This window comes from Eurytemora carolleeae, unplaced genomic scaffold (assembly GCF_000591075.1).
Source record: "Eurytemora carolleeae unplaced genomic scaffold, Eaff_2.0 scaffold59, whole genome shotgun sequence".
In the NCBI taxonomy this organism is placed as follows: Eukaryota; Metazoa; Arthropoda; class Copepoda; order Calanoida; family Temoridae; genus Eurytemora; species Eurytemora carolleeae.
Window position 1 is genome coordinate 409,419 of NW_019396064.1, and position 17,598 is coordinate 427,016.

A 17,598-nucleotide genomic window follows, 5' to 3' on the forward strand; every position below is an offset into this window, starting at 1 on the left:
CAGATACCCCATTGTGTGCCGACTGTTCATGATTTTGTGTGTGACCAAGGTAATAATGGAAGGAAAGTTATTTCAGAGGTGAACTCATCCATTGTACTGCAGTGTACTGTCTCTGGGCGGTAATGTAAACACAAGACGGATGTCGAAGTCTGACATGCGATCCATCTTTCATATAAAAAATCAATTAAATATTCTGGTCGTAGGAAACTATTATGTGAATTATCAAAATTATCAAAATTTAATGCTTGTAATCTCCTCCGATACTAAACAAACACTGATGCATCTGTTTTTGTTTACAAATTCCGCTCAGAGAGAACTGGTTTCAATATGTACGCAGTTTATGCGCAACTGCAATTAACTTTCCTTGCATTATAACCTTGTGTTTGTCTCCCTAATTTGTTACGTTTTGTTTAGGCCCATAGTTTGAAGATCCGAACTGACAATGAAGGAAGAAGTGTATCTGATCCAATCAAGATTACCCAACAGTGTATCACCTACAGGACTGCTTTCACCAGATTAAACCATATTTTTAACCTTATTTTACTAGACTGGTTTCACTACTAATGTTTTGTGTGTCTAAAAAAGGTTTTATATAATAAAGTTGCAATTATAATTTTATTAATATGTTCTTTCTTTTCAATTTGTTTAACGAAAACAGCTTCTGTTTTAGTAGCTGAAACAATTTGCAGTGAAAAAAATGTTGACTTTATTATTTTTGATTGTTATTAGAAAAGAGATGAAAAGTTGTAATTGAAAAGATTACTGCATAGCTCCACATCATTTTGTAGACCAACGTTTACGTAGCATTCCATGCTTTACATCTTTGCTAACGGTGTTGATTACAAATCATACTTGACCCGTTAATTGATAGCAAACATTTTAGGACACAGAGACAAGGATGTGATCTGATCAGGTTTGCAAACATTTATTTTTAAAAAAGGAAAGATTTATTCTCAAAATCTTTAATAGTCCTCGACACTCCCTAAGGTTAGCCAAAATTTAAATGATTGAAATTTTTAAGTCAGCATCTGCATGTGAATGGCTGAGTGGAGTATCCAGAACTCCCTAGTTGAGCTGCTCGATGTTTTTTTGTAGGCTTCCACAACACAATCTCAAATATGGAGCTTGGACCCCAAATATAGAGCCAGGAGCAATTTATTCTATTGTATAGAGATGAGGTGGATGGGAGCCTGAATATGGAGATAGGAGCAATATATTCTATTGTATAGGGATGAGGTGGATGGGAGCCTAAATATGGAGCTAGGAGCAATATATTCTATTGTATAGGGCTGGGGTGGATGGGATTGAGAGCCTAGGTATATCTTTCATTGTATAGGAAGGAGGTTGATGGGAGCCTAAATATGGAGCTAGGATATATTCTATTGTATAGTGATGAAGTGGATGGTAGGCTGTATATATTCTGTTGTATAGGGATTAAGTGGATGGTAGGCTGTATATATTCTATTGTATAGGGATGAGGTGGATGGGAGCCTAGGTATATTCTATTGTATAGTGAAGAGGTTGATGGTAGCCTATATTCTATTGTATAGGGATGAGGGGGATGGTAGCCTATATTCTATCGTATAGGAATGATGTGGATGGTAGCCTATATTCTATCGTATAGGGATGATGAGGATGGTAGCCTATATTCTATTTTATCGGGTATGAGGTGGATGGTAGCAAATATATATTCTATTGTATAGGGATGAGGTGGATGGTAGCCTATATATATATTCTATTGTATAGGGATGAGGTGGATGGTAGCCTATATATATATTCTATTGTATAGGGATGAGGTGGATGGGAGCCTATATATATTCTATTGTATAGGGATGAGGTGGATGGTAGCCTATATATATATTCTATTGTATAGGGATGAGGTGGATGGGAGCCTAGGTATATTCTATTGTATAGGGATGAGGTGGATGGGAGCCTATATATATTCTATTGTATAGGGATGAGGTGGATGGGAGCCTGGATGTTGAATTGGAATCTCTAAACTCTGGACAAGGACTTCTAGGACAGACTAGTATGCAGATGGAAGAACAGGTTTACACAGGGGTTTCTGCAATCAACCTAGCAATTAATTGACGAACACAAAATCGTATTTGTTCTGAATGTTTTTTGGGACACCCTGTACAGGGCAGGGGGATGGGTATGTACTAAATCAAGAACTATGTATCCATATGTAACCCCAGACTAATCAGGGCGAGATGCATTCTGTTTCTCCTATTCGAATTTTTAAATTTGAAAAAATATGTTTTATATGTCAAAATGGGATCTAAGTCACAGTTTTCGGGGATAAGGAACGTACCGATAAATCTCCGTGATTTATAATGGTTTTATACAGTTCCAGATAATCTGCAGTTTTATAAAACCAATCTGTTAAAATGTTTTTTTTTTAAATCATGAAGAATTCGCTCTCAACTTGTACTTCATGCTGTTTTAATTCAACGCTAATTTTTTGTTCAAAATATTTGTTAACATATTTAACTGGTGTTTATAATTTGACTACCATAAAAGCAAAAAAAATTTTCTTAAGACTCTGTTAAACTTTTTGTATCAATTTTTGAATCAATTTTTTTGTAAAAATCTTTGAAATTTAATTAATAACCAGGGATAGCATTCATAAATTAATAACGTAGCTTAAATATATTTATACCATTTTTCAAGCTCTAAAAATGCTTAAGAATACAACATTCTTAAATATTTTCAAAATAAAAATTTTCAAAATTTATTTTTATATGTTTTATATGTCAAAATGGGATCTAAGTCACAGTTTTCGGGTTCCGTGATTTATAATGGTTTTAAACTGTTCCAGATAATCTGCTGTTTTATAAAACCAATCTGTTAAAATGTTTTTTTAAATCATGAAGAATTCGCTCTCAACTTGTACTTCATGCTGTTTTAATTCAACGCTAATTTTTTGTTCAAAATATTTTCAAATATTTTAAATATTTTCAAAATAAAAATGTTCAAAATTTATTTTTGAATAAAAATAATCTAAAAATGTTCAGAATAAAAATTTTCTAGAAGAGAAATTTATTGAAAATATTTAGCTGCGGCTGCTGAAGAAATGCAAGTTTCTGATCGAGAAGGAGCACAGTGAAAAGGAGTTGGCAATCCAGGTAACTTATCAATTAATCAATCAATCAACTTTTATTAAAGCAACACTTATCATTTAATGATCAATTAATCACTCAAACAATCAAGTAATCAACCAAATCATTGATCAGTTAATCACGCATTCAACAAACCAACCTAATAACCAATTGATCAATCAACCATTCCATCATTTAACCAATTAATCAACCATTTAACTTACAGATCGAGCAATCAATCAACAAAGAATTAATAGATCAATCAAAAAAAGTGATCAATAAATCAAGCAATCAAAAATAAAAAAATAAAAAAATTTATAAAAGGAGAGACAAAATGTGCTAACTAAAGGGAAGATTTTATATAGAAAGGGGTAAAGTCGGGTATCTTTATTATTCGTTTTTTGAACATTAAGAATTTTTGGGCTTTCATGAGTCTCCACAAAGAATGTAAAAAAACCCTTAAAGTGCTCTAAACGATGCTTCTCCCTAGGTAGATGAGGTGGCAAAAGGAATCAAGGTTACAAGTTTGGGCAGTGGTGGTAAAAAGAGTGGAATAAAAACTACATCAGTTCAACATGGAAGGTAGGGAAGAAGAAAAATCATTTAGTTTGCGAGGTCTAAAAAATTAAATAGCCAGGTAGAAAATTTTCTTCCGATGATTGAAAAGGAAGAGCAATAAATGTGCCAATTGCGGGTCAAAACAAAATTCTCTTAACGAACTGTAATTTTTTCTTTCGAATAATAAAACATTAAACATAAATTAGGGTTAAGAACTGGGCACCCTGTATTATTTGAGAACTGGACGCCCTGTATTATTTAAGAACTGGACACCCTGTATTATTTAAGAACTGGACACTCAGTATTATTTAAGAACTGGACACCCTGTATTATTTAAGAACTGGACGCCCTGTATTATTTAATAACTGGACGCCCTGTATTATTTAATAACTGGGCATCCTGTATTACTTAAGAACTGGACACTCTGTATAATTTAAGAACTGGACACCCTGTATTATTTAAGAACTGGACGCCCTGTATTATTTAAGAACTGGACGCCCTGTATTATTTAATAACTGGGCACCCTGTATTACTTAAGAACTGGACACCCTGTATTATATAAGAACTGGATACCCTGTATTATTTAAGAACTGGACGCTCAGTATTATTTAAGAACTGGACACCCTGTATTATTTAAGAACTGGACACTCTGTATTATTTAAGAACTTGGACACCTTGTATTATTTAAGAACTGTACACCCTGTATTATTTAAGAACTGGACAATCTGTATTATTTAAGAACTGGACGCTCAGTATTATTTAAGAACTGGACACCCTTATTTCAGAACTTGGACACCCTGTATTATTTAAGAACTGGACACCCTGTATTATTTAAGAACTGGACGCCCTGTATTATTTAAGAACTTGACACCCTGTATTATTTAAGAACTGGACACCCTGTATTATTTAAGAACTGGACACCCTGTATTATTTAAGAACTGGACGCCCTGTATTATTTAAGAACTGGACACCCTGTATTAATTAAGAACTGGACACCCTGTATCTGTCTCTGATTGGGTCAACCTAACCCAGCAAAACCTGGATAAGGCAACAAGACAAGTGGAGGGTTCTTACCAGCTTAGGTGTTTACATTATTTTAATAAACAATATGTAATAAAATAATAATAAGTTGTTAATAATACACACTCGACAACTTATTGCTGATTTAACTTAAAACTATGAACCTCTTTAAAAAAAACTCTGCAATTTATTGTAAAAAGAACGTAAATAATATTAATAATTATGATAGTAATAAAAGTAAAAGTGATAAAGATAATAAAGATAATAATAATAATAATAATAATAATAATAATAATAATAATAATAATAATAATAATAATAATAATAATAATAATAATAATAATAATAATAAAAATAATAATAATAATAATGATAATAATAATGATATTGAATAATAACAATAATAATAATAATAACAATAGTTATAATAATAATCATAATAAAACAATATCAATGAAATAATAACAATTATAACAATAATAACAATAATAACAATAATAATGATAACAAAGATGATAATGATAATAATGAAAATGGAATAGGTCCGTGGTAAATGGAATACTTGCTCAAGTTGCCTCAAATATGAAAACTTCGGTTGATGTCACAAATTTGGCTTTCAGGTAAAATCAGAGGTCTTTAATTCAGGAGTTAAGAGAGTTAAGTCATTTATTTAATTACAGATATATCTGTCTTTTGTTTAATGCATAAGACGTCGAACCAAATTTAAGTAAATTTTATGTTTGATTAAAATTCTTTGTTTGTTGTGAATAACTTTTTAAGCCTTAGCTCTTATTTAAACCCACGTGAAACTAAAAATATTGAAAAATAATATGACGGTTAATCAAAACTGTTGTTTTGACAAACTTTAGAGAAAGTTGGCTAAAACATAAATTTACAATTTCATTCCGCATCGATTGTTATCTTACGGTCATCTTCTCATTTCTTCACACAGAATTTGTTGCCGATTAAATATCATAATTTTTATCAAAAATTCATTAATTTGACCAAGAAGCGGGAAATGTAAAACAAATGATTTGATGTAAAATTGCAAATAAAAATGAGTAAATCAAATATCTTTACTCTTTGAATTGCCTATAAATACAAGAAGAAAAAGCCCGAGACTGGGGATCTAAAAGCCGTGTCACAATACTTAAAACGAAAATCTGGGCAAGAACCTTTTCATTCTTTCGGATAGTGCACCAAAAAAAGAGGCTTAAATAGCGAGAAAAAATGTATTAAAATTAAAAAATTCGTTTATTTCAAAATTATCATGTAATCTATCCCAAACTATAAAGTTTAAAGATCGTTAAAAATATAAAAACCTTTAACATACTCTTCTGCCGCTTTAGTAAATGTAAATTGGCTGCACTGCAGTCCAAAGTAGGACTGCAATGATTGACCTAGCTCGGATATTCAAATGTACACCAGTAGGACTGCAAGGATTGGCCCAGCTCGGATATTCAAATGTACACCGGTGGGACTGCAAGGATTGGCCCAGCTCGGATATTCAAATGTACACCAGTGGGACATGTAAAATATATTTAATTCACAACCGTTGATTATGTAAAAATAACGCCACCCTGTGTGTTTGCCACAAATTTGTAGAATGTTAGCCCTCAAACTGTTTTTAAAACTTTTCATAATATTTGTTTTCTTTAGCCGTCGGATAGGAGAAATCAGGGAAGCTAAAACAAAACTGGAAGAGCAGAAAGCTGAAACTATTGTCAAAATTCAAGAGGTGGAAATTTATAACATACATATATTTTTTCTTTACATTTTTTCGGGGAATGTCTGGCACTTTAGCTAGTTGTTTATAAATCAAGATTTCATCAACAAATAATTCGAGATTTTTAAAAAGTTAAATTCATTTTCTCCAGGTTGATGACACAATTAAATCTCTAGAGCAAGCTCTGATGGCTAAACAGGGTCCTCTTGCAACTTGTCAGGTTAAATATATTTAAAGTTTTCAGGTCTATGGATAGGTCAAAGTATACAGTTATAGGTCAACGGAAAAGTCAAAGTGTTGGTCAATGGAAAAGTCAAAGTAAAGGTCAATGGAAAGGTCAAAGTAAATGTCTATGGAAAGGTCAAAGTATAGGTCAACGGAAAAGTCAAATTATAGGCCAATGGAAAGGTCAAAGTATAGGTCACTGGAAAGGTCAAAGTATGGGAAAATTGAAAGGCCAAAGTACAAGTCAATGGAAAGGTTAAAGTATAGGTCATTGGAAAAGTCATAGGTCATTGGAAAGGTCAAAGTATGGGTCAATGGAAATGTCAAAGTCTAGGTAAATGGAAAGGTCAAAGTATAGGAAAATGGAAAGGTCAAAGTATAGGTCAATGGAAAGGTCAAAGTATAGGAAAATGGAAAGGTCAAAGTATAGGAAAATGGAAAGGTCAAAGTATAGGTCAATGGAAAGGTCAAAGAACATGAAAATGGATAGGTCAATATTAAGGTCACAGTTATGTTCAAAGTTGAAAGAAATGTAGAAATAAAGGTCAGGATCAAGATTAAGGTCAGGATTAAGATTGAGGTCAGGATCAGAGATTAAGGTCAGGATCAGAGATTAAGGTTAGGATCAGAGATTAAGGTCAGGATCAGAGATTAAGGTTAGGATCAGAGATTAAGGTCAGGATCAAAGACCAGGTCAAAGTTAAGGTATAAGTTAAGGTCAAAGTTAAGGTCAACATTTAGGTCAAAGTTTATATCAGAGTTAAGATCAAAGTTAAGGACAACGTTAATTTCAGAGTCAATTTCTTTATGGTCAAAGTTAAGGTCAAAATTAATGTTAAAGTTAGTCTTTGTCTGGGTCAAAGTTGTATAAAATGTCATTATTAAGCTAGAAAATATTTTATTTCAACTTAAATGTTAAGATTGAACTAACATATAGTTAAACCCTAAATGAGCCATACACCAAAAGAATTTATCAAATGTCGTCTTGACAATTTTCAATGGTTTTTTTTACTATTTTACGTAAATCACAGTAATTGCAAAAATAAATAAAAAGCCATGAATATGTGGGAACAGTTTTTTAAAGAGCTCCATATAATCATTTAATTAAAAAACTAAATTTATGCAACATTCCATTATCAGAAAGTGAAAAATACGACGTTATAGATGAATTCTTTCGATGTATGGCTTATTTAGGGTTTAACTGTATCAGAAAAGTTCAAGGTTCAAATCCATATAAAATGTCATTAAAATTATTTAATGAATTTAAAGCGCATTTAGGCTAAGAGATAAAAAATAACATATAACAAATTTAATATTGTCTAGGCTAAAATTCAGCAGAGAAAACTTAGACCTGGAATGGAATACTGCCATGATGAGGTACAGTCTCACTTATCTATGACAAGGATTTCACAGAGTAGTTAACAAAACATTGTAAAATGGATATTCGACTTTAGATAAATGGTTTCAGATAAGATTGCAATTATTTCATAAATTATTTGTACAGGTAAAAGGAATTTTAATTTAGAAAACTTTAGTTTCCCTGTAATGTCACACTTGCGGTGAAGGTCATGAAGGGGTCAATTGTACTCCACATCCTATATCTATGCCCCCACTTCCCCCGCTATACAAAAGACAATCTTTATTATTCCCAGTTACACGGCAAGTTATTTTAAGTGCTTAGAGGGACTGCAAGGGGTTTCAAGTGATCCTTCACGTAAAGAGGAGAACATCAGTACCCATTAAACCTTTAACTTATTAATGGTGGTATACAACTCTGTGTGTTTAACTTGAAAATGGTATGGTAAAATTGCCATAAAAACTGGAGTTTACGCTAGCGTACAGTGTGAATTCAACATCAGCTGACAATCTGTTTCCAGGTTGATGACCATCTAAGTAGGGAGCAAGGAACACTTCTAGAGATTATAAAGAGACTAGAGGGAGGAATTTTACAGGTTAAACTTTTTTAATAGGTTTTTTTTTGTAAAAATGAACGACAAGTAAAGAGATGATTTATACAGTTCTGGGTTTCTTCTACATTTAAATCTAAATCTGAACTTTATTATTCAAACCGCCAGTGAGGTTAAAACAAAAAAAGGAGACATTTTGGTAATTCGGAGGTAAAACTGTAAAACTAAATCACATATATTAAGAATATGACATGATTGACTCTTTTCACAGAATTGTCGAATGTTTTGAGAAACCAAGATAAAAGCACCTGTAAAACTACGTGCTAATAGGTCGGAAGTGTAATATAGCGGATTTGGCGTAGGTCAGCAGTGGAATATAGCGGATTCGGCGTAGGTCAGCAGTGGAACATAGCGGATTTGGCGTGGGTCAGCAGTGGAATATAGCGGATTTGGCGTAGGTCAGCAGTGGAATATAGCGGATTTGGCGTAGGTCAGCAGTGGAATATAGCGGATTTGGCGTAGGTCAGCAGTGGAATATAGCGGATTCGGCGTAGGTCAGCAGTGGAATATAGCGGATTTGCATAAGGTGAAAGATAGACCATTTATTAACGATTTTGTTTCTAGGCGAAGCATTGCTACAGTGGACTCCAGAAAACATTATTAGAATTAGAGGATGAAATCTCAAAGAAGGCGAACAGCCTTTACATCGACGAGGTCAAGTGTGGAACTCTTAGGAAGAGTATTGCTCTCAACATGTATTAAGAAGACATACTTTGCATAGGGAGGGAACCCCAGGCCGCCATGAGCCTCCCAGATTTGCTATGCAGTAGCGAGCCTCCGCTTACTATGCAGGACAAATTTTATACTCAAACTTCCAAAGTTTTTTACGCAAAAAGGAAGATATAAAGAAAACAAATTAAAAATTAATTCGATTTGTTAAACTCTTTGATTTAAGAAAAACTTTTGTTATTTTTTTCCCCTAAATTTGGATAACTCTCAAAAACAATAATTTTGCATTCTAAGATTCATCTAAACATAAACAACATTGTAAACAAAAGGTATCGCTAAAATGAGAGATTTTAACAAATCAAATCGAATTCACTTTATAATTTTTTTCTGAATATCTTCCTTTCCGCATAAAAAACTTTTCAAGTTTTGTTAAAAAAAATTTACTTCATAGCGGAGGCTCGGCGTTGTATACCTAAACTGAGAGGTTAATGGAGGCCGTGGGTTCCCTCCTGCTGTAGGATGAGGATGATCATGTATTAGGAAGAACGAATATTAGGAAAATTGTAATAAGTATTTTCATTTTAGTAGCCGAACTTGCCCTATTTTCAGAAATGTGTAGCTTTAAAATCTAAACCTTCAGGATTTTTTTTTTGGAGAAATTCTCGTTAAATTGCAGAAAAAATAATGAGTTTAAGGGAGATAATTTTTAAATTTTCTGGTCAAGTTTTAACTATTTTACCGTCTTTTCTTTAAAATTGTGGCTAAATGACGCTGACAATACCCTAGGCACTCAACAAACAAGATGTGTACATAAATTGCAAGGGAAACTCAAGTTGATTTAATTCGATTAGTAATAAAAAAATAATTATAAAAATGTTGAAATTTGAATAAAATTTACTAAACTTTGTGTTGATTTCGATTTTTATATATTTTGTTTGTTTGGATCCAAAAGAGAACTGAATCCAAGGAACTATATACAGGAACGCCCAACTCAGATATACACAAATTGTGTACTGTACTCTGTGGGAGGAATGTAAACAAACCCAGTGCCCCCACAGAAGTTGAAGGGAAAGGACTAGAGCTCTGATTTGATATTAAAGTCCAACAAAATACAAGTTAATAAGTTAGAGAGAATACTTATGATTTTTGGCTTTCTAGTCAATATGAAAAATTCAATAGCAATATATTCTTTTTCTTATTCAAAAATTATGCGTTGTCCCTGAGTTCATTGTTTTGATCTCCTCCCACTGCAGTACAGTTTTGACGCATCATATACGGCGGTTCCTGGTCTATATATTTCTTGACTTAATCGATTTTTGGTCAGTCAACAAAATCTCATTTTTATGTAAGAAAGAGGTCAAGTCCATTAATTCCTGGGGCTCTTCAGTATTATGCTGATTGAGATTAAAATTTGTCGGAAAGTACAGTAATACCCAGAAAACAGTGGAATAGGAAGACGACATTAGAGCAAATCTGTTTACTCAGCACAGTTGATGTTTCTCATGTTTAGTGTACTATTTAAAGTCTAAAAGTATACTTCTTTTTCCAGAGTTCTCTGGTTCCCACTTTAATACAGAATAAAACTCCTGAAATGACATATATACAGATTTTTCTCCCGTTTATCAACATGTGCGAAAGCTATGGTAGAGTCCTAAGCAAAATCGAAAAAAAAATATATAAAAAATACCCATAATGTAATGTTTGGCTGTGAGGGATTCAAAGATTTTCTTCGGGGTTTAAAGCCCATAGCTATGAGGTATTCGTGATTTTTCTGCCGAGTTCATGGCGGCTTATCCTTCCCTTCCCCTTTCAATGGATGCTAATCCTTCCCTTCCTCTGTTCATGGCAGCTTATGCTTCCCTTCCTCTTTTCATGTATGATAATCCTTCCCTTCCTCTGTTCATGGCGGCTTATCCTTCCCTTCCTCTGTTTATAGTTGCTCAGCCTTCCCTTCCTTGGTTCTTTGCTGCTTAGCATTCCCTTCCTCGGTTCATGGCAGCTTATCCCTCCCTTCCTCAGTTCATGGTAGCTTATCTTTCCATTCCTCGGTTCATGCCAGCTCATCCTTCCCTTCCTAAGTTCATGGCTACTCATCCTTCACTTCCTCGGTTCATGGCTGCTTGTCCTTCCCTTCCACGGTTCCTGGCTGTTTAGCCTTTCCTTCCTCGGTTCATATCTGCTCATCCTTCCCTTCCTCGGTTCATGGCTACTCATCCTTCCCTTCCTCGGTTCATGGCTGCTCATCCTTCCCTTCCTCAGTTCATGGCTGCTCATCCTTCCCTTCCTCGGTTCATGGCTGCTCAACCGTCCCTTCCTCGGTTCATGGCAGCTCATCCTTCCCATCCTCTGATCATTGCTGCTTATCCTTTTCTTCCTCTGTTCATGGCTGCAAATCCTTCCCTTCCTCTGTTCATGGCTGCAAATCCTTCCATACCTGTTCATGGCTGTTCAATCTCATCTTCGGTTCGGCGTATCGTGTAAACACTTCATTAAAATATCTTTTTTCAATTTACTTTTTTATCATACAAAGACAACGGTACCATTATCGTTTATTGAGAGTAAATATATTTAAACATATTATACTTGAATTTTATTTCTAAATAAAACTGGAAGCATGCAATCTTAAAAGTCCCTTTCTAAACCATAAACAAATCAACTTGATAAAAACTGTTCATTACTTTTCGTTGATGTTCATAACAGCGTACTTAAACTGAAACCGAATGTTTTTCGTTAACTTCAAAATTTAAATTGCAAAATCTAAAATATTTTAGAACTCTTAATAGATTAATCCGTTAAATAGTTCAAAAGTATAGAACATAATCTTATTATAACTTTATTAACTATTAAAAAAACGTTTTTTGTAGACCGAAATTTTTACATTATTTAAAAAGTTCATAAGTTCAATGAGTTATCTTAAAATTTAAAAAAGTTCCATATTGCCCATACACTGATACAGTTAGGTTTAAGAAAGAGCAGAGAATCTTTTCCTGCGATAAATGTACCCTTGCTTTAAGCTTTAAAAGGCGTTGTCACATTTTAGGAAGACTAAAAAGTACTTGAATAGAATAATCTGCGGATATTTATATGAACAGTTATCCGAATACCTCTAAATTTGTTAAAATTGAAATAAATTTGTCTAAGACATTCTACCCCCCACCCCCACCCCCATTTAACATTCATAATAAGACGGGCTCGTTAAAATAAAATAAGTGTGAATTTTAAATAAATTGAACATTGTCCTCAGGACACTTAATTATCTTTCTATGCACAGCAGAGCACAATGAGATTTAAACGCGTTCGTGTAGGATAGTTTAAATCAAACCATCTTTGAAACAAATTCATATTACATAAAAATTGAAAATACGTTTTTTTATACCGGAAAATGCAAAGTGAACAATTTGTTTAAACCCTTGACAATACTTTTATTCCAAAAGAAAGAAAGCAAAGCGACGAAGCAAAAAGAGGGTAAATTTATTCCTTAGAGAGACACAGAACCCAGAGAAATCATTGGATTGATTCAGAGTCGATATTAAGGTATCTAAATAAAAATATCAATAAGCACAGTAGAGTTAATATCAAGGGAATATAAACTGAAATATCAATAAGCACAGTAGAGTTAATATCAAGGGAATATAAACTGAAATATCAATAAGCACAGTAGAGTTAATATCAAGGGAATATAAACTGAAATATCAATAAGCACAGTAGAGTTAATATCAAGGGAATATAAACTGAAATATCAATAATAGAGTTAAGAAGATATCAAGGGAATATAAACTGTAGTATCAATAATAGAGTAAAGGAGATATCAAGGGAATATAAATTGAAATGTCGATTATAGAGTAAAATAGATATCATGGAATATAAACTGAAATATCAATATTGAAAAACCAACCTATATCTTGAAGAGCAGGTGTGGTCTGAAGACAGTGATATTTTCTCTCAGAAACCTTCACTTCACAGAAGTATTTTCTGAACAGATGTGTCAACAATGACACAGATAACATTGACACAGACACCATTGACAGTGGCAACATTGACACAAACAACTTTGAACTGACAACAACGACAACAACAACAACGACCATGATAACAAGACAACGACGAAAACGACAACAATGACAACAACAACGACGACAATGACTACCAAACGGCAACACCGACAAGACAATGACAATGACAATGACAATGACAATGACAATGACAATGACAATGACAATGACAAGGACAATGACAAGGACAATGACAAGGACAAGGACACGGACAAGGACAAGGACAAGGACAAGGACAAGGACAACAACAACGACAATGAAAACAAAAACGAAAACAAGACAACGACGATAACGACAACAACGACAATGAGAAAAATGATAATAATGATAATAATAAAGTTTTACTTTTCTGGGTCCGATCTACTGATAGATGTGAAGCAGAGAATGAGGGAACCATGAGATGTTCTCATAAATTCTAAACCAAGACTTGAAGCCTCATTCCTAAATAAAACAGTTTAGCTAGATTACATCTATTTTCTCCAAAGACTCTTGAACTACCTAGTAGGACTAAATGAAACTTTGCACAATCATAAATGAAAATAAATGAAATCTCAAAAAACCCCGGAAAATTGAAAGCTATTTACTGTCTTATTAACTATTAACTTATCACATACTAGCTCCTGGCTAATCTATCCTCTACAAGCTCCTGACTAACCTAACATCTACTAGCTCCTGACTAACCTATCCTTTACTAGCTCCTCACTAACCTATCCTTTAGTAGTTCCTGACTAGCCTATCCTTTAGTAGCTCCTGACTAACCTATCCTCTACAAGCTCCTGACAAACCTGCCATCTACCAGCTACTTTCTAACTTATCCTCTATTAGATCCTAACTAACCTATCTTTTACCAGCTCCTGACTAACCTAACATCTACTAGCTCCTGACTAACCTACCATCTACTAGCTCCTGACAAACCTATCCTTTACTAGCTCCTGACTAGCCTAACATCTATTAGCTCCTGACTAACCTATCCTCTACTAGCTCCTGACTAACTTACCATCTACTAGCTCCTGACTAACCTATCCTCTACTAGCTCCTGATTAACTTACCATCTACTAGCTCCTGGCTAACCTATCTTCTACTAGCTACTGACTAACCTTATCTCCTGCTCCAACTCCTCCAATTTGTCCTTGGATCCATTCTTCCTCTCCATTTCTTGTTTCTTCAGGACATCAAGATCCATCTATCAACTCAAGTTAAGTTGAGTTTGTTGATAAAGGTATCATGAAATTACAAGGAAAATGTGGAATATGTTCTTTAACAATATTGACTCTAGAAATTATAAATCCTTGTATCTAAAGCTTTGAAAAGCTATAATTGATTTGTCATTGAATTTGAGTTTCCTGTATTCTTCGTAAGTCACTAATCTTAGTCTCGCACAGTTTTCTCAGATCCGCTAAAAACAAATTAATCTTAGTATTTTAAATAAATATTTTTACTGAAACAATTCAGACACAGTTCAGCACAGTAAAAAAATATCAAATTTTAGCGAATTTTACTCACTTGTTAGAGGGAATAGAAGGGATAAACTATAAAAGTTCATCCACTGGNCCCCCCCACCTCTGCACTTACCTACTTGCTTGATATTAGCATCAGCTTCAGTTCTTGTTGATTGTTGATTCTTTATTTCTCTTCCAAGTTCCACCATTCCTGCCTATACACACAAACCTTTAAAAAATCAAGACATCCCTTTTTTAAAAAATTTTTTTTAGGATATTTCTGGAAGAAACTTTTAGAAAGTTAAAAGGGAGAAATTACGGCTATGTAAGATATTCGAGCTAAACGTGCAGTATTGGAGAGAAAAATTTTAGGATTCATTTGACACTAATGAAACAAATTTCCTGGTGTACAATTATTAAATAAGAGTGAAAAGTTGTTTGTAATATTTCACCAATTGTTTAAAAGCCAGCAGAAGAAAGTTTTTTTTCAATTATTTAGTAATTATTTAATATTTTTTTTAAGTTTAAAGATATTTCTTGAAAAAACTTTAAAAACTATAAAATTAAATAAAAACTTGTATCGGGTAAATATTGTCATAAATTACAGTTTAAAACCAGAAAGAAGAAAATGGCCGAAATTTATCCAATTTCTGAAAAAAAACTAAAAAGCATATTCGAAATCTCATCCAACATAATTTCCGGGAATAGGATTCAGTTGTGTAATATGAAAAGTAAATAACCGTCTTTAAAAGGTGTAAAAAAAAGTAGCGATAAGAATCCCTTTGATCGACAATTCTATCAGTATGTTCAGTATGTTTTCTGGTTTGAGAGGGGGTTGGAAGGGAGAGGAGGCAGGTCCTTTAATAAAAGTTTTCCTGGTATTTATTAAGGGTGTCCATGAGCTCATTTTTCTCCTTGTAAACTTCCTGAAAAAATCATTGAATATATTTATACTAATACTAAATATTTTTATTTATAGTTAAGAAAATTACACTTTGTGTTTAAGAAAATTCCTTCTCTTTATACCAATACGCATTACGCATGCTTGCCAATGCTAACCGATACCATTTGTAGAAAAATATTTCTATTTTATATCCCTATCACATTTCACATTTATTATCAAAATAAAAATAATAGAATTGATTTTTTTATCAAATGTGTGCCAGATACTTATTACTAGAGGTGAGGGGGTTATAGAGGGTTAATTATTAAGAAAAAAGTTGAGAAAAAAAATTCGTCCAAAACATCGACTGTCTGCATTTGTCCCGTACTTAACTGGTTTCATGAAAATTAAATGTTTGGGGTTATTAGCTGTTAAATGAAAATGTAAATTCTAATGGGACAGGCTCAATTCCTTAAAATAATTTTTGCCCCCCCCCCCCCCTCCTTCCTAAAAATGTACCTTTTTATTTTTCTCTGGGTTAGGTCAGGTGAAGACAATTCCTGGGCTGATCGCTCCGGCTATGGGGCTAAGCGAAACAGCCACATGTGCAATAATTTCTGTACATTTTTTATGAAGGGTAGGGGGGGGGGCAACAAATCCTTCAAGGAAATTACCAGCATGTATTTACAACTGCAAGCTAACGCTACGACTTAACTACCTCAAATCCTAGAGCAAGCCCGTCAACTTCCAGGTAGGCTGGAATTTCTTGTTCTCTTCTCATGCAGTATTCAGTATTTGTCCTTGATAGTTAGGCAATTGCCCAAAGGAGTTAAGCGAGTACCGTGTTGAATTACAAGAAATAGATTGATTAGTATATTTAAGGGTTAGGTGGGGTTAAGAAATTTTCTGGGCCGAGGGCTGCGGACTAGGACAGGCTAGGGGGCTGAGCGCCACGCTTAGAACAGACTCTCTCTTTGTCTTGTAATTCAACGCGGCATGCGCATTACTCCTTTGGGCTTATATCTGAAAATAAAATAAGACATTCGTATAAATGTTCTTTAAAGACGGCCAAACGGCTAGACCGAATGGGCTGAATTTTTTTGTGGACACTCATTTGGTAGCCTGGGGTGACTATAGCTAAAAAAACGATTTTATTCCCACGGGCAACGCGGGTACTTCAGCTATATGTCTAATTATTATTGAGATAGGATTGAACCTTCACCAGTTAACTCCGGTCTAAGACACACTCACAACCCCTAATCAATCGTATACATTGTTTTAAGTAGTTTAAAATCAAAATGGTTACTCTAACATTTTAATTGTAATAGAAGCACTGCTTTTGGAAAGACTAGAGGGCAGTGTACCGAGGCTTGGAGGCTGAAAGCTGCAGCAAATAATTTATCTTTGTCTATTTAGTGATACAGATAAATGCAATGCCTACGATTGAAAGGAGGTTGGGGGTATATACGACCCCCACCCCCTCTCCCTTTACTAACCTGAGATGAATGCTAAGTTTACTTAATTCATCTCTTAGATCGATTTCTTCCTCAAAGCTATTTTCCAGCTCTGTCGACATATTGGAGTCTGAAATTTGGTTCATCTTTAGGTGCTACAAGATATACATTAATGAAGATATAAGATTGAAAAGTATAGAAGAAGCTCGTTTATACGTTTGTATTACAACATAACTGATAATTTCATAGAGAACGATTTTTTGCTTCCCCCTCCTATCAATTTTGCACATCATCTTTTCTCGTTAAAAGCGCCAGGAACCAGCCTGTCCTAGCCGCGGCGCTCATTCTCTAAGCCTGTCATAGCCGCAGCGCTCTGCCTCCTAGTCTGCCCTAGCCGCAGCGCTCGGCCCAATGTCTTAACCTAACCGGCTATTAAATTCAGTCCAATTCCTTTACTCAAATAATGGGTCTGTCCTAGTGAACGATTTTTGGACCCCCCCCCCC

General features: G+C 34.0%; 2 protein-coding genes across 2 annotated transcripts in view; one reads left to right on the forward strand and one right to left on the reverse strand.

Annotated features, from left to right (window-relative positions):
* The window catches only part of LOC111709321 (tektin-1), a 12,841-nt gene extending 2,722 nt beyond the window's left edge, over positions 1-10,119 (forward strand). Inside the window, exons 4-15 of the mRNA XM_023482962.1 lie at positions 415-500; positions 884-913; positions 1,956-2,049; positions 3,060-3,128; positions 3,592-3,683; positions 4,646-4,741; positions 5,222-5,299; positions 6,339-6,417; positions 6,557-6,625; positions 7,954-8,007; positions 8,508-8,582; positions 9,162-10,119. Of these exons, the coding sequence (XP_023338730.1) occupies positions 415-500; positions 884-913; positions 1,956-2,049; positions 3,060-3,128; positions 3,592-3,683; positions 4,646-4,741; positions 5,222-5,299; positions 6,339-6,417; positions 6,557-6,625; positions 7,954-8,007; positions 8,508-8,582; positions 9,162-9,299 (960 nt within the window). The 3' untranslated portion in view covers positions 9,300-10,119. The remainder of the gene's footprint in view (positions 1-414; positions 501-883; positions 914-1,955; positions 2,050-3,059; positions 3,129-3,591; positions 3,684-4,645; positions 4,742-5,221; positions 5,300-6,338; positions 6,418-6,556; positions 6,626-7,953; positions 8,008-8,507; positions 8,583-9,161) is intronic.
* A 1,724-nt stretch (positions 10,120-11,843) lies between these two features.
* Positions 11,844-17,245, reverse strand: LOC111709311 (kinetochore protein Spc25). The gene is made up of 10 exons (XM_023482950.1): positions 17,137-17,245; positions 16,359-16,440; positions 15,633-15,683; positions 14,891-14,972; positions 14,662-14,714; positions 14,416-14,501; positions 13,664-13,759; positions 13,162-13,238; positions 12,744-12,804; positions 11,844-12,253 (listed from the first exon to the last, which is right to left on the reverse strand). Exons 1-10 carry the CDS (start codon positions 17,238-17,240, stop codon positions 12,229-12,231), a joined length of 717 nt encoding a protein of 238 aa, XP_023338718.1. The 5' UTR covers positions 17,241-17,245; the 3' UTR covers positions 11,844-12,228.
* Positions 17,246-17,598: the final 353 nt, after the last annotated feature.

Bases quoted from the DNA above. Each gene is read 5' to 3' on its own strand.
- LOC111709311 (XM_023482950.1), bottom strand. From the start codon at position 17,240: ATGAACCAAATTTCAGACTCCAATATGTCGACAGAGCTGGAAAATAGC. The intron at 16,441-17,136 runs GTTAGTAAAGGG...CTAACTATCAAG, and splicing joins AAACTTAGCATTCATCTCAG to GACAAATACTGAATACTGCA. The intron at 13,239-13,663 runs GTAAAACTTTAT...ACATCTGTTCAG, and splicing joins AGTAGATCGGACCCAGAAAA to AAAATACTTCTGTGAAGTGA.